Source organism: Anabas testudineus, chromosome 17, assembly GCF_900324465.2.
Source record: "Anabas testudineus chromosome 17, fAnaTes1.2, whole genome shotgun sequence".
Classification (NCBI taxonomy): domain Eukaryota; kingdom Metazoa; phylum Chordata; class Actinopteri; order Anabantiformes; family Anabantidae; genus Anabas; species Anabas testudineus.
In genome coordinates, this window is record NC_046626.1 from 10,331,969 (window position 1) to 10,347,848 (window position 15,880).

At 41.0% G+C, this 15,880-nt stretch overlaps 1 protein-coding gene across 26 annotated transcripts in view; it reads right to left on the reverse strand.

Moving 5' to 3' along the window:
* Positions 1 to 15,880, reverse strand: part of LOC113171789 (muscleblind-like protein 1) — a 38,136-nt gene that overhangs the window by 7,553 nt on the left and 14,703 nt on the right. For 11 of the 26 annotated variants that reach the window (XM_026374481.2, XM_026374487.2, XM_026374491.2 and 8 more), the window contains exons 3-6: positions 3,616 to 3,831; positions 3,225 to 3,449; positions 1,686 to 1,925; positions 539 to 592 (exon numbers count right to left, since the gene is read on the reverse strand). In XM_026374481.2, the coding sequence (XP_026230266.1) occupies positions 539 to 592; positions 1,686 to 1,925; positions 3,225 to 3,449; positions 3,616 to 3,831 (735 nt within the window). The remainder of the gene's footprint in view (positions 1 to 538; positions 593 to 1,685; positions 1,926 to 3,224; positions 3,450 to 3,615; positions 3,832 to 15,880) is intronic. The other 15 variants (XM_026374494.2, XM_026374498.2, XM_026374486.2 and 12 more) reach the window with 4 other exon arrangements.

The window sequence follows — 15,880 nt, forward strand, 5'->3', positions numbered from 1 at the left end:
TCTTGAGGTCTGTGGTCTGTGACAACTCTTGATGATGGAGTGAACTATCAATTGAACTGTAATCCTCTTTTACGGTGGGATCACTCCTGTGTGGTTTTACAGACTGTTCCTCTTAGCCCCACCCTTATCCATCTGACATGCACTAGCAACACAGACATGCACACATTTGATTAAGCTGCTGCACAAAACTGACCACTGACTTGGGCGTTAAGACTTAAGCCATGCCACCATTATAAGAGCTCTACTTCCCTAGCCCTCGCTGACATTTGTTAAATAGGCTACAGGTGATGAATTGATTGTGGCTCTTTTTTTCCACATAAGAATTCATGTTTGAGGTGATTTCTGCACGGAGGAAATTTAGTTTTGGTTTTCAAAAGCCACAATCATTTTATCACAGGCAATAATGACAGCTCAAAAGGAGGAAGAAACAGAGAGACATTGCACTTAGACAACAACATAAATAGCTAGGTATCTTTGGTTACAACACTGCTCTACAACAAAGCCACATGCCAAGCTAAAAGGTGAAAGGTCATAGTACCAGGTCAAAGGTTGCGTCGAGGGGTCGCTTCAGTGATTTGACAGCCGACTGAGTCTTAATTAGCAGGCAGCGAGCACATGATGGCAATGGGCCAATGGGGTTCAAGCGCATTAACATAAACCAGCAAGCAGAGGTGCATCATGGGGGCAGCAGTGCAGTTTGGGTATAGGTGAGAAAAAACAAAAACAAATAAAAAACAAATCATTGGAATGCAATATACAAGGGGATAACAGGACTAAGGCATGCACAGTGTGGACACTAGCTCTACTGCTCAACAGTTAAATGATCATCAATAATCAGTGATAACTGCTAGTCTACATTAGTTATTGTCACACAAAGATGGATGAATATAGCGATGGGAAAATAATTCATCATTACATTTAGCGAGTCTCAGAAATTGCATTGGTCAGAAAATTATATGGAAGCACAGTTCACAGGCTTCTGTTTCACTGTGTGCATCATACTCAGCGGCACATTACAATGATTCACCCCAAGCTCTCTGCCTCATTATGTCAATAAGAGCATGTAGAGAACACTGTGATCAGCAGACAAGTGTGGCTATGCTGCATAATTATCCACAGGTTCTGTTACTGTGAGACACGCCTGAAAGCACAATGAATCCTTTTTTAACAATGTCAAGAGGAAGAGAAGTGATAGATAGGAAGCACAGAAACAATGGAGTCATAAATATAAGTCTGGGCCATCAGAGAGAGAAGGAGAGAGGAACTGACTCTCTGCTTGTGGTCTGACATGAGATGAACAAGGAACAAGACGATAATTTTATCGCATTAGGAATAAAAAGGCTAAATGTGAGAACAATTAACACGATGGTACTATTGTCCAATCCTTCTTCATATCATCCAGCTCTGAGCAGATTTTACCCAAACCAACATGCAGACCTGTTAAGTTTGACCTGACAAAAGCAGAACTGAAAAGCTGCCTAATACCAACCAGGACGGTTAGACACACTCAGACATGAATGTGAGAATGAGCCACAGAAAATTTTACCAGCTGGGTGACTTAATTTATAGTAGATCGCTCTCATGTGCATTGAAAATCAAATCAAACTCAAAATTGCTCCTTAGCTTGTTGTGTACTGCACTTGTACTTGTGAATGAGTGTGACATTGCTTGCACAGACTGCTCACCATGGCTGCGGCGGCTGTGGCCTGATTCACCTGGTGCTGAGCAGCCTTGATTTTGGCCTGCAGATGAGCCGGCGGGTGGAAGTACTTGCACTTTTCCCGGGAGCAACGACCCTTAATGTAGTCCATGCACACAGTGACGGTGTTGTCATTGGTGTCGATCATGGTGCTGTCTGCAGGATGGGCAAAGCGACAGTCATTCTCACCCCGAGAGCAGTTTCCCCTTTGATACTCCCGACACACCTGGAAACAACACACAGAGAGAAAAGTTATGATAAGACGCAGAGTTAACCTACAAATTAGAAGTGGGGCACAGCACAAAAGTACAAAGCAGTTCCATCCTACTTTGTGTATTTGTATCTTTAGACAGAACATATAAAGGTTACTCCTCTGGCTGTGCTAAACGTTTTACCCTTTTCTAAGCCTCCCCCTATAGGCTATCACACTGAACACAAGATCTGCACAGATACATTTTATACACTCTGCTTCCTGTTTATGAAGAACTGTTAGATAGTTCCTGTGTTCGGTCATGGGGAGATATTACACAGAGGAAGTTCAAGGCCGTGCCAACACGTTTGGACTGTAATAAAAAAAACAAACACATCTTATGATAATGCTAAAAACTGAGCTTGTACATGCAAGACTGTTCATGTGTTTGTTGTTGATTTTGTGTGTGAGGTTCATTTAAGGACATATTAAGGTTTTACATGACAGACACCAGAGGGCAGCATCTTCAATGAGTTATTATGAGCTGCATGGATATCGTTTAACTGTTACTTCCCTATGCTTCTTTATTTCTCTCTGTGTCAACAGTGTTTGGTTGAAATGCATGCTCTATTAAGACAATAACAGTTGCATTTACACTTCACTTTTTACTTGTCCTGACCATATGTTAAAGAGGAAACACACTTACTTAAAACACATACACTTCACTAGTCACATAAAACTAGTACTTTTTTCAATTTCTGTACCCTGATTTTAGGGTCTATCAGTAAGTTTTATCATTTTTATCTTGTGTAGAAAAATAAAATAAAAAAAATGTTGCAGTTCTGTGTTTGTCTTGACTAGAAAGGACATGTTCTTTGCTGTTGCTATACTATTAGTGGTGTTTTGGAAATCATTACTGGAAATCATTTGCTCCACTCAAATAAATTATCAACAAGTTCAGGCTCATCTATGGTGTCATAGCTTTCAAGAAATGTAGTGTATGGAAGCACAAAACTATACTAGATCAAGATAAGGCAGAGCAGGCTTATCACAAAAGTCTTAATCTCTTGGAGAGCAGTCAGAGATCTCTGATGGTTCTATTTCCTTATAGCTTCTGCTTTTGCACAACACTGTTATTCTTTGTCTTGTTCAATACTAGGACTTGTCTTGTTTACAAGCTCATCATCATCCTGGGCCACCATCCCCTACCACCATAAAGAAACACACCACGAAGTAGAGTTTATTAATTTTCCTGGAAGCAAGAGTGGGGAGATTCTACACCACATACTGCACCCTCACCCCAAAACAAAAGGTTGAGAAAAGTGTGTCTGTTACCTCAAGTCTGTCTGTTCTCAACAGTTTCTGGGCTGCAGCAGCAGCAGCATTGGGGACTTGGCTGACGGTGGGGGTGGAGGCCATGAGGACAGGGGTGCTGGGCAGGATCTCTGGGGGCATCAAGCCTGGTGACACAGGGCTCAGGTAGGGATTAAAGGCCGCGGCTGCAGCTGCTGCTGCTGCGCTGGCATTGGTGGCCAGGCCTGGCGTCACAGAGAACATGGGCTGGAAGAGAGATGAATAAAAGCAGTGAAATGAAATAATGCCCCAACCACAAACAGTCAGCTTTGTGTAACAGGAAAGAGAGCGACTGATGAAAAAAGTGTAAAGGAGCTATGCAGACAATGAAGGAGCTGTATATGTGTGAGCTTTTACATGTATGTGGTCTCACCGTGGGCAGTAGCTGTGGTGTGTTCATACGTGTGTGTCCTCTCACCATAGGTGGTAGCTGCGTGCCGGGCATCATGGCGTTGGCGAGCTGCATCTGCTGGGCCAGCATGGCCATATTCTTCTGCTGGATCAAGTTGTTCCTGCCATTGATCTCTAGCTGGGTCTTTAGGTGGGGAGGAGGGTGCAGATACTTGCAGTTCTCTCTGGAACAACGGCCCTGAAACAAGTGCGCAGATGTGACAAAATGGAGCAACAGAGTCAGAATGACACGTGTGCTGTAGGTCATTTAATTCATTATTATTTATATAGAACCAAATCACAACAAAAGACATCCCAAGGCACTTCACAGTTTATGGTTTAAGACCTTCCAACATATAACTGTATACAGACTAATACAGAAAAAAACACAATCCCAATAAGGATATCCAATAATGAACAAAGTTTTTGCATGACATGACTTAGTATAGAACCAATTAAATTGTTTTGTTCTCTGTCAAAATTTTTGCATATTTCTAATAGTTTCAGGAACTGGATTATGAACATATGATGCTCCATCAGTGCATTTCATCCTTCAGTAAACACTTTTCACGATTCCAATGAAGGACATGAGGGTGTGTACTGTACACCGTGCAATAAAAGCATGCTACTTTGTTTATAACGAATTCAATGTCAGACACATTGACAGGTCTGGGTTGAGTCTAACACTAATTGTTAACAGATTGCTATTTCTGTCAGTCCCAGCAGGGACATGTGTACGTGTGTGTGGCTCAGGAGGTTGTGTCTGACATTGTGTTGCTGCTCTCAGACGTCCAGCTAAGCTACATGTCTAACTGATACTGTAAATACTGTTCCCTCATATGATCTTTATGTATCATAACAGCAGTCAAACCAAAGCCTCTGAATAATTATCTAGGACTGGGATCCCTTTTTGCTGCCTGCCATGAGGGTCCAATTATACCTTAGCTTGGATAGAGTCGAGGAAGAAGTCGGACACGCATTCACAAACACCCACTCGCACAAACACACACACACACATTCTAATGCAAGAAGGAATGCATATACATTAATGCACACAGCTTGATGTCCTGTTGGCGTAACAGGTGGCAGATACACGTCACACAACCATGAGTGAAACACATACACAAACACATCCACAGTTAAAGGGAGACATGCATTTACTTTTAGCCCTATGACACAGCTGAGCCGAGTGTGGAAGGCAGAGCTTTTCCCCACTGACAGTTTTGTCCCCACAGGGATTCATCTCTATACTCTGTCATGACTTCATTCCCCTCTGCCATCTCCTTCTCTTTCACTGACACTGAAGCACCAGACAGGTGCAAGGGAATAAGGGGGAGATAAGAAGAGTGAGGGGGCACTTAAATGGCAGGGGGCCTCTTTAAGATATTTAGTTTGTCCATTTCTCACTGGATCTCCTTTTAAAATGATTAAAATGATTTCAGATTGTGTTTCACAAGGCAGGTGACAGCAACACAGGGTGCATGGAGCAGAATTACAACTGGATCTCCTCTATTCTGTGTCCCTGCAGTCTCTTCTGCTGCCTAAATAACAGAAGTGAAAGCACATATGAAGAGTTTGTCAGTTATTTCAGATGAAGAGCTAAGTAGTGAAAGACCTACTGTAAATACTACATTTTTTATGTGTGATAACACTCAGTGAATCGAAGTTGCAAACAGATAAGAAAGATATCACAATTATTGTATAGTATTGTTTCTCTTCTGATTACAGCATATCAAGACTAACCAGGCTGTACACCAGCTATGTGTGCATAAGCTGAGCTGGCATTAGGAGGAATTCTGACACTGACAACGCTGAGAGGTGTTTGTGTGCGTGTGTGGGTGAGAGAGACGTTAAACGCAGGTTCAAAAACCACTCATCCAGAGAGTGACAATGCAGTGAGGGGAGGTTGAGAGTGTGGAGATGCACAAGTGTGTGCGTGCAGGGAGTGTGGGGGTTGGGGGCTGGTTGCAAAGCCATAAAGGATCACGTTGCGTTCACCCCACATGACCCTGCATGCTGACCACTGAATTCACCACTGCAGCAGTGAGTAAATGTGTGTGTTAAGATGGAACAGCAGCGTTTGAGAAAGAAACAGATGGCTTTGACTACTATAAGTTACATTTGCCCTCATGCAAAGAAAAAGTCAGCAACAAACACTGGCAGCCATTTTCACTTCCCAGAAGTGGAAACATCAGGTGTGAGAGAGTGAGAGAGACAGAGTCATAGTGGCTATGTAGCGAGATGATGGGCTGCATCAGGGAAATTCTAGAAGTTGCTGAAAAAGATGTTAGTGTGGGTCATTGCATGCAGGGGAGAGAAACAGAAAGAGAAATGCTGACAGATAGAGGGAAGGAGAAAGAACACGCCGCCCCTCACATCATGTTTGTGCTATTATAGTGACATCAGCGGCCTTGAGGATGAGCTAGAGACGGTGTCCACGGCAACGGAGCAGCCAGACACTCCCGCTCAAACCGCGCTGTAATTCCTGGAATCCTCCCAATCACTGGCACACAGAGGAACGCAGCAAAGAAAATACTAGAGGAGGGCATCCATACGCCACCCTTCTCTGTGCTCTCTCCTGGTCCTATTTCTATATGTCACTCACACAGCCAATATGAAAAAGCTGATTCGGACTGCAGATGCAGTCACTGATAATCAACATTTCTCTGATAAACTTTTGTCTCCATTGAGGAAAGAGGAAACGAAAATATACACATTACCTCATTATACCACAATGCTATTTAAGGGTAACTATGCAAATAAAAAACAGATGTGTGTTGGAGACCCACAGAAAGCCTTTAATCACATTTTTCATGGCACTGAGAGAAACTACCTGATGAGAATGGGATTAGTAAATAAACTGATTTCTCACTGCACTGGGCTTATTGCAGAAATTATAACAACAATGAAACAGGCAGCTTTGGGGTGATTCATCCACATCATTAGTTAATTCTCCTGAGAACATTTACACATTAATCTTCATCTCCAAGTGTTTTTTTTTTTCCACTTCAGGTGACAAGGAATTCCAAATGCTATGTTCGGTATACACACAATAAATATAATAACATGAACAAATTGTAAAGTACTTTACTTGACTATTGAATATCTAATCATTTCTGATTTCATTATGTAAACTACTCAGCACCAACTACCAGAAATGTAGGTGAAGAATCAGAAAAAAAAAATATAACTTATATATTACATTAATGTTTTAACTTTTATGTATATACAGTGGCAAAATAAGTATGTGAACCTTTTGGAATCTTATGGTTTTCTGCATTAATTTGTCCCAAAATATGATCTGATCTTCATCTAAGTCAAGAGTATTAAATATGATGTGCCTAAAATAATATAAAAAAAATCCTGGTTTTTCATGTCTTATTGAGAACAACCACAAAAACCTCATAGTGCCAGTGGAAAAAGTAAAGACGTACAGACATTCTCACATTATCCTGAAGAATTTTTTTAAACACTTCATCTTCCGTCCAATCACTACAAGCTGGCCAGGCCCTGACGCAGCAAATCAGACCCAAGTCATGATTTTTCCTCCACCATACTTTACAGTGGGGATGATGTTTTCATAATGAAATGTTGTGCCCTTTTTACACCAGATGTAGTGATGTGTGTTCTTTCCAAATAGTTTAATCTTAGTTTCATCCGTCCACAAAACATTTTCCCAATACTGCTGTGGCGTGTCAATGTGCCCTTTGGCAAACTTCAGATGTGCAGCAATGTTTTTTTTAGTAAGCAGCGGATTCTTTTGTGGGGTCCTGCCATAGACACCCTGCTAGTTCAATGTTTTACCTACTTTAGACTCATGAACACAGATGTTAGCCAGTTCCAATGATGCCTTCAAATCTTTGGTTGTCTCTCTGGGTTGCTCCTTTACCTCACTGATGAGTGTTTGTTATGGTCTTGGGGTCATTCTGACTGGCCGCCCACTTCTTGGTAGAGTAGCCACAGTGCCAAAGTGTCTCTAGTTGTAAATTGTTTTCTTAACTGTAGACTGGGGAATTTCTAAAGTCTTTTATAATCGCACCTTTTCAGCTTTATGTAAAACAACAATTCTTGATAGTAGATCCTCTGAAAGCTTTCTTTAGTGAGGCATGTTTTTGAGTGGTTTTTATCAGTCAAAAGTAGGTCTAGTCTAAAATAATTCAATAAGCCAAAATTATTTTCTTCCAGGTATGCTAATACCTGACTCTAACTAGCTTTTTGGAGGCCATTATTACAAGGCCTCATATACTTTTCCCACTAGCACTATCGGGTTTTTATGGTTGTTCTCAATAAAGACATGAAAGATCAGAAATGTTTTATTTGTTAATACTCTTGACTTAAATGAAGGTCAGATCACATTTTATGACAAAAAAAAACAAAAACAAAAAAAAACAAACATGAAATTTCAAAAAACCTCAGATTCACATTTTCTGTATAATATGGCTTGGCTCAAGCCCTATTATCACCAAGCTCAGTTACTATTAAATTCAATAAGCTGTCATGTTGTCGTCTTCAATTCTACAGAAAAACTCAACCCTATTCTTCACAACTTGCTCCTGCTGCTGTCCTGAACTTCTCCTGCCTTCTTTATGTTCAGCACAGACTGTGTTTTGTACTAATGATGGGAGCCTGTGTTTCACCTGGTGAGATCAGACCCAATTCCAGACCAAACTAGGAACAATAATCCCACAGGCTACTGCTTACTTTGATTGATGACAAGTTGTAATAACATGTCCCACCCTCATTGCACTCTCTCCTAACATTTTGTATCTCACCCTTAGAACACACCCCGCTTTTGCGACTGTGTGGGATTTAGACAAACAATGAACCAATGTGTAAAGAATGCTGGGTGGGGCAGCATCCCATCCTTTGGAGGAGAAGAGATGAAGCATGCAACAACATTTATTGATGTATGTGTGTATGAAGAATAAGGAGTGAAACAGTGGAAAGGTGAAGACGACTGTTTTCTACTAAAGGGCTAGAGTGAATGTTTCTAATAAGCCAGCAGCTCCCAACATTGTTGACCGGTGACTGCGTACTTCTGTTGGTTTACATAATGCCAAAGGGTTTAAGGCCAAAATACTGATCTGCTATGAATACTCCAGACCTCTCAGGTTGCTGGAACAGGTCTGCTTCCTGTCAGGGTCGAAACAAAACAGCAGTTTTCAGTTTCTATGCACCACATATCTGGAACCCTTGAGGTCTGTTAAGCCGTTTTACATTCTTACTAAATGACAGATGAAAACGTTTCTGTTTGCCATGGCCTTTGCATTAAATGAATTGATTGATTATTTTTTCACATTATATGTTGAAAGTGTAATTATTGTATTAATTAAATTATGCAATTTTATTTTCTATTGCATTTACCCATTTGAAGTGAACTTTTAATTATTCTATAAATATTTTTTATATTACCTTGTGTTGCCTCGTTGCTAATAGCTGCAAAACAAAGGCATGGTGTCTACTAGTCCAACCCTGTTCTTACAGATTGTATATGTCAATATAAAATTCTTTTTATTTTAATAATTCATAGAGACCTGGAGTAAAAACTGCATGGTTAGTGGTTAGTCACAACTAATGCAGTCACATTTCCTGTGGGCTTCAGATAAACCAATTCCTACCAGCTGTTTTGCACATACTGATTAGCAGAATCACCTTTAAGTGTCTGTCCTACATACGGTAATGTATTTGATGCCATCTTTCAGAATGTACTAAAATTACAGTTACACTTTATCCAAATGACTTCCCTTCTTATCTCGAGCTCTACTGTTGTAGTGTGATGTTATGGTGCAAGACTCAGTTAGTGCGAAGCTACACCGGTCTCTGCCCTACGTTCCAGTGACTTCTGTCTAAACATACACAGAGATGAAAGCCCTTTCTCCTCACACACTGTGAAAGAAGCTTTGTTTCACAGGAGCACAGTGGAGACTCAAAGGACCATGCCCACTGGCTGGTCTCTTTGTCTACTGTGCACTCAAATATGGCATGATATGTAAAACATATCAGCTCAGTCAATATACTGAACAAGTGCAGATAATCTAACATTGACTTGTCAAGTGAATTTTCCTGACAGTCAGCAAAGCAGCATGCAAATGACTGGAAACATATTCAGAAAATAAGAACATTCAGATGTGGTGGTGTAATCTCGACTTCAGTACATTTGCAAAGATTAAGATATCTAAAAAGGTAATCAGCAATTCATAATCAATAATACCCTTTTACAGCAGAGTACAATTGATTTTTTGTCACTCAATTCAGCATTAAATGAGCAGTTTTTGAAGAGGGAGAGGGTTTCTTTGCTGGGGCTTGTACTTCTATATAGTATGAGGCCATGAACAAGCTCATACCTACTTCTACACTGTATCACCCTGCTGGGGCTGAATGCACACAGTTATCCATGTTGTGCAGCTTAGTGGTCAGAGAGTTGATGTGACCAGTGGGGCTTATGAAGATACGGAGAAGGGAGGGAGTGTTAATCTATGATAATAGTTACAATACGCCCCTGGTAATGCATCACCGCCCTCACCAAGCAACGATGGAGGGAAAAGGATTACAGGCTCGTGTATATAGAGCTCACAACACAGACCACACAGGGAGTAATGAGGTTAGCCAGATAAATACAACATGTTCATGTGGATGGAAATGTTGAGTGGATTTCGAAGTTTTGGGAAATTATTTAAAGAAATAATGTGCACAGTGCAAATGACAGCAGTTTCAGCTGATCAGACATAAACATGCGTACATATTACAAACAGTAGCAGCCACGTTAACCTATTTATACAGATTAGTATATATAGATACACACATACACACACAGACACACACACACACATACAGACACACACACACACATAGCAATGAGTTATTCACACCTCTGAGGGTGTTGGTTCTCAGAAATGCCTCAGGTCAGATGTCACGTACACAGGAGCCCTGCTTCCAAACTTAGACCTCCCTGTTTTCTCTCTGACAACCCCTCTGCTCTCTCTTGCTCTCACTCTTTGTTTCAATCAAACACACTTTCATGTGACTTAATTTACGCCTATTTTCCTCTACAGTCTTTCTGTTCAGTGCTGCGATGCCTCTAACAAGGTTAGTTCTGTACTTTTCATTATCAGTAATAAAAGAGCCATCATGCAGGTATCGATTTGAGCAGCAGCACTTTATGAAAGCTATCTAGTACTCAGGGTGTGAGTATGTGAGGAGGCCTGGGAATATTCATTTAATCAACAGCGAGCTTCGCTTCCCAGTGGGAGAGAGAAAAAAGAGTCATGGCATCGAAATCCAAACGTTCAGGCAGCAGTGAGGCATCAATAACGACAGTTTTGTCATGAAATGACTGAGGTGGCTCTTTTCATTGTGTCTGGTAGTCACGCAGGCCAGTCATTTATCCTAATCAGCCATTTTAAAACTTGGAAGATGAGTAATCTAGTGACACGTGATATTAACGGTTACAGTTTTGCTATTTTTAATTAGCCACGTCTCACTATAAAGTATTTATAAATACACTTTTATAATTATATATGAAAATGTATTTTTTAAGAAAACATTACAGACATTTTCTTTATGAGCTTCAGATAACAGTCTGGTATAACAGCAAAAATGACCTTTGTCATAGAGATAAGAAAAAAGTGGAAGAGAAAGGAAGCGAGATCATATAAGGTAGAGGTAACAAAGGCACAGAAAGAAAAATCCTTTGACTAAGATCAGAAAAGTGTATGCCTTCCCCGTCTTTCCTCTCTTTTATGCAGACTTCATCCATGTTTCTGCTGCTTCCGAGTGGCAGCTTTGTGATGAGTCTTAAAACTTCAAAAGGTGAAAAAAAGTTTAGAGGCATGTCACTGCTTCTTTCTTTTATATATCTTTCTTTGATCCCAGCTTTCTGTTTTCCCGCTCTATCCCTCACCACTACCTCCACCATCACCATGCACAGGGTTCAACCCCCCCCCCCACTTCTGTAAGATCGGGATTGTAGAAACAAACTGATAAAGTCTCTTCCATCGGTGGCCAAGTAATAAGCACCAATCGGATGAATAATTTGGTTTGCAGCACTAACAGATGTAATCTGGCATGTATTATGCTAATCTGATCTCACAGACTGTAATCCTATCCACAGCTCTAATCCCACTGTCAACTGGCCTAATCCTGTTTCTGTGTGCGATTATCTCCTTCAGACTTGGCGCTCACAGGCAGCATGTTTTCCTCTTTCTTTCTCTCTTACTGCAGATTATGAAGTGATTTGGCCTCATCTTCGCTCTTTAATTTGCATTTTCTTGAAAAGAAGAAAAACGCCTGCCAGTGGTAATTCAATTTATTTCTGAAGCTATTTTACATTGTTTAAAAAAAAATCTTTCTTCTTTAAGTTGTGGTTGCAAAACTCCAACATCAACTTACTGATAAATACAGTAAGAAAAAAGAGAAAACTGTTTGAAACTCATAAAACTGAACTGAGAAACAATGTGTTCATGCTTTTTAACTGCAAATAGAAATAAATAATCTTAAAAAACATTTTAAAAGTAGCCTTCAGCATTAGACTCAGAGGGGTAACAATGACTGGACCTCAGGTGGTGCCACTGTTTCAGGTCAAGTAGACAAATAAATAAATAAAAAACAAAGAACACATATTTGATTCTGATTTGACAAAATGGCCGGATGTCATGTGTTTCCTGCAAAGCGGTTTCATTTCTCAGGCCATTATTTCAATGTCACAAATAAGACAAAAGGGACCCGGGTGCTATGGGTTTGACAGACCCCGACACTGTAATCCAGTGAGGGAATGCAGAGAGAGCAATTAAGGGCGATAAAAACAGATGGACAAACAATCAGTTATGTTTCTCCTTGTTGCCTCACATTCTCCTCCGTCTCATGACGGCCACCAGTCACTGGCGTCCACTCATTCACATTTTGGCATCAACACAGCATCAACAGAGAAGTTAGAGGCATGGTAAACTTGACTAATGGACCTAACAGCTGGCACAAGAGCAGAGCATAGTGAAAAGGTGCTGAGAGAGTTGAATCTAAGTGGGTAGCTGTACCCTCGAGCTCCTCTGTCACCTGTCTAATGGGGGGATAATAGCTAAGCTGACTGACTGGATATGCGACTGGTTGCATGTGAGAGGTAATAAGAAATCTGACGAGTATGAAATAGAAAGAGAAGAACACAGATGGAGAGAGGTAATCGGGAAAAAAACAGATCAGTCATAAGGCTGAAGATACACTGAGAAAACTCTTTCACCTATTATCATCTAGTTATCCACTTTTATTTCCCTTAAAATAAAGTCAAGAAAGAAAGGCATGATGAGGGCTGACTCCTCTCTAATAATAAGAATAAATGTTTGTTAACTCTATAACTGCTAAGTCTACATTAAGCATTAAATAACCATACCATGACAACCAAACCAATTAACATCACCAATAACTAAAATGAATATCACTACATGCAGATGCATGTTGAGACTTCAATATTCCACACTACTCCAACCTCGCATTTCACAATCTGAGCTATGATCTGTCAGTATCTCTGAACTGTTGCAGCAACCAAACCCTCAGGCTATGTGAGGTTTTATGGCATGTTTGTTTGTTAACACGAGAGACAGAAAGGCAGAGAAAGGCCAGAGAAGCCATCATTGTATCAGTGGCGTTGAAAAAGGGCCCAGTGTCATGGGGGGACAGGGACGGCTGACACTGAGAAGAAAAGACGGGCTGTTGTCGCTAATCTTCCATCACATAAGCTCACAGAGAAAACGCACAGCCGCACTGATCAGAGGAGGATGCGCACACCACAAAATGAGCACACCAGACAACGTCTCTGCATATTTGTTTGTAAGTTTGTGACACGAACACAAAGAGGAGGCGTAATAGATCCTGTTAGTTAAAAAAAAAATCCCCATCATGTGACCCTGCTCATTTTTAGCAGTTATGGAGAAAACTGAGCACAGCCAAACAGAAGCAGTTTAAGCTATATCACTTGAAAAGCTGCATCTGTCGCTCGTTAATTTATAGAAAAGAAACAGTCATTCTGGCTGCACCCCCAGATATTTTATTAAAAATCCAATTAGGATGGAGATTCGTTGTGTGCACTGCAGAGGACAAAAGCTCATATAGATCAGGAAACAGTGTCTGTCTGAATTACAGCATCACTGCAGCACCCTGACTGGACTTTAGTACAGTGCTATTATTCTGTGCTGATCACAGGTGTGGCGGGACATTTATCCTAAAAACACATTTTTTATGAGTAGGTTTCCATTTTTCTTTTGCTTTTCAATATTTAGTTTGGGCTGGTGATTTTTGGCGAGGACGCAGCGAAGCATGCAGCGTGGGGATAACACGTCTACGAGTGGCTTTGGATTCCACGTGTCCATCTGTGGCTGCAGATAAACACCGCATTTACATTATGTCTGAATCTATTTCAACAACATTCAAGTAGGACGTTTGATCAGTTCATGATAATAAGTTGTTTAACATGTGAGATCATTCTTTCTCATGTTTATTCACATTCATGTTTCTATATTGCAGCATCTAGAATAACTCTTCATTAAAGACTGCCAAACTAAATTAACTTTAAACAAACTACACTGTGCTCTGTGGCTCTGGCTTTTAGCAGTGCTTCACTGGCCATGATGAATGACATGTTGTGTATTATTTGTAGTGTGCAGCGTGTGACAGTTGTGTCAAATACACATTAGCCTCCTGAACTCATAACAACTGTCTCACACACAGAAAGAGCTCGATGAACTCATTTTACTGCCCAGAGATTGGCTGGACAATTTATTTGAAATAATTCAAAACACTGTCGACCATCAACGTGGCTAATATTTCCCCCACGTCTGCCTGGCCAGCTACCACTCAGTGTGCGTGTGTGTGTGCGTGTGTGTGTGTGTGTGTGTGTGTTGCTGTGTGCATGTGTGTTTAACCTGTCTGCTCCATCTAACCAGCTTAATTATAAACATGGTGTCAAAATATGGTGAGAAAAATGAGATGAAAGACAGATAGAGACACAGAGAGAGAGACACAAATGGAGACACAGTGCGATAAATAGGAGGTATTTACCGCCCTGTGCTCTGCAGGAATGTAATCTTGGCTCAGAATATGCACTAACACAAAGAAATCCACTGCAAGAGCATGGCTAACACAGATGTAGCACAAATTCATGTGCACAGGCTCACACTTGGTTTTTCTTTTTCTCAGAACTCAGACATGATGACAGTGGGTGTGTCAGGCTGGCAGGTAGACAAAGTGCAAAGTCTCTAGTGTGTGTGTAGGTGTGTGTGTGTGTGTGTGTGTAGGTGTGTGTAGGTGTGTGTGTGTGTGTGTGTGTGTGTAGTCATACTGTTGTCTATGTTTGGCAGTTATCACTCCTTTATTTTATGACATGAATGGTAGTGTTGGGGGTAAACAAGGACCTGCTGTTCCTGGTGGGTTCACAAAAGGTAGCAGTTAATGTTACTCCAGCCCAAAAACCCACACGGCATGGGTTTATCTGTGACTATTTGCGTATGTGTCTGTGTGTGTGTGTGTGTGTGTGTGTGTGTGTGTGTGTGTGTGTGTGTGTGTGTGTGTGTGTGGGACTAGAAGTGTGTCTAAAGTGGTGTAACGTGACCCATCCTGTCCATGAATGGGTGTGGCCTGAAGTAAATGAGGCAAAAACCAGACTGAGCGGGAAATCAAGTAGAAGCAGCTACCAAAAAGGGAGGAGAAGGAAAATGGGCAACAGAGGAAAGTAAAACGAGTGAAGGACAAGTGGACTAGATTAGGCTTGCATCAAATGAAAAGCAGAACGGCACAGTACGTGAAATATGCTGGCAGTACGTCTCTGTGGGTGGGGCAGACCTGCAGTCGTACAGTTCGTTTACTATAGAGAACAACGCATATCATTTCAGACTCATCCTAGTATAAACTAATGAAGCAGGCATTAGCTCACTTGCTTCTGCAACCTGAGCTGACAATTATACTCCAATCTGATTAGGCATGCTTTAGTGAAGCAAATAGAGAACACTGAAGGTTAAAGTAGGGTACTTCCTCGACATATCGGGTGCGTTTTAAACTCTCCTAGTTATATTTTTGTCAGACCTAGTGCAGCTCACAGGAATATACGCTGCATCACACTTTCCACTTGTCTCATCGCTTAATCTGTTGCTTTATGTTGGAGAAGATCTAGCTGTAAATATGAGCTATTTGTACAGGATTAGAATCAGCATATCATGCCTAACCTGTCTGCTCACTAGTTATTCATTAATAGACAAAGTTACAAAGCT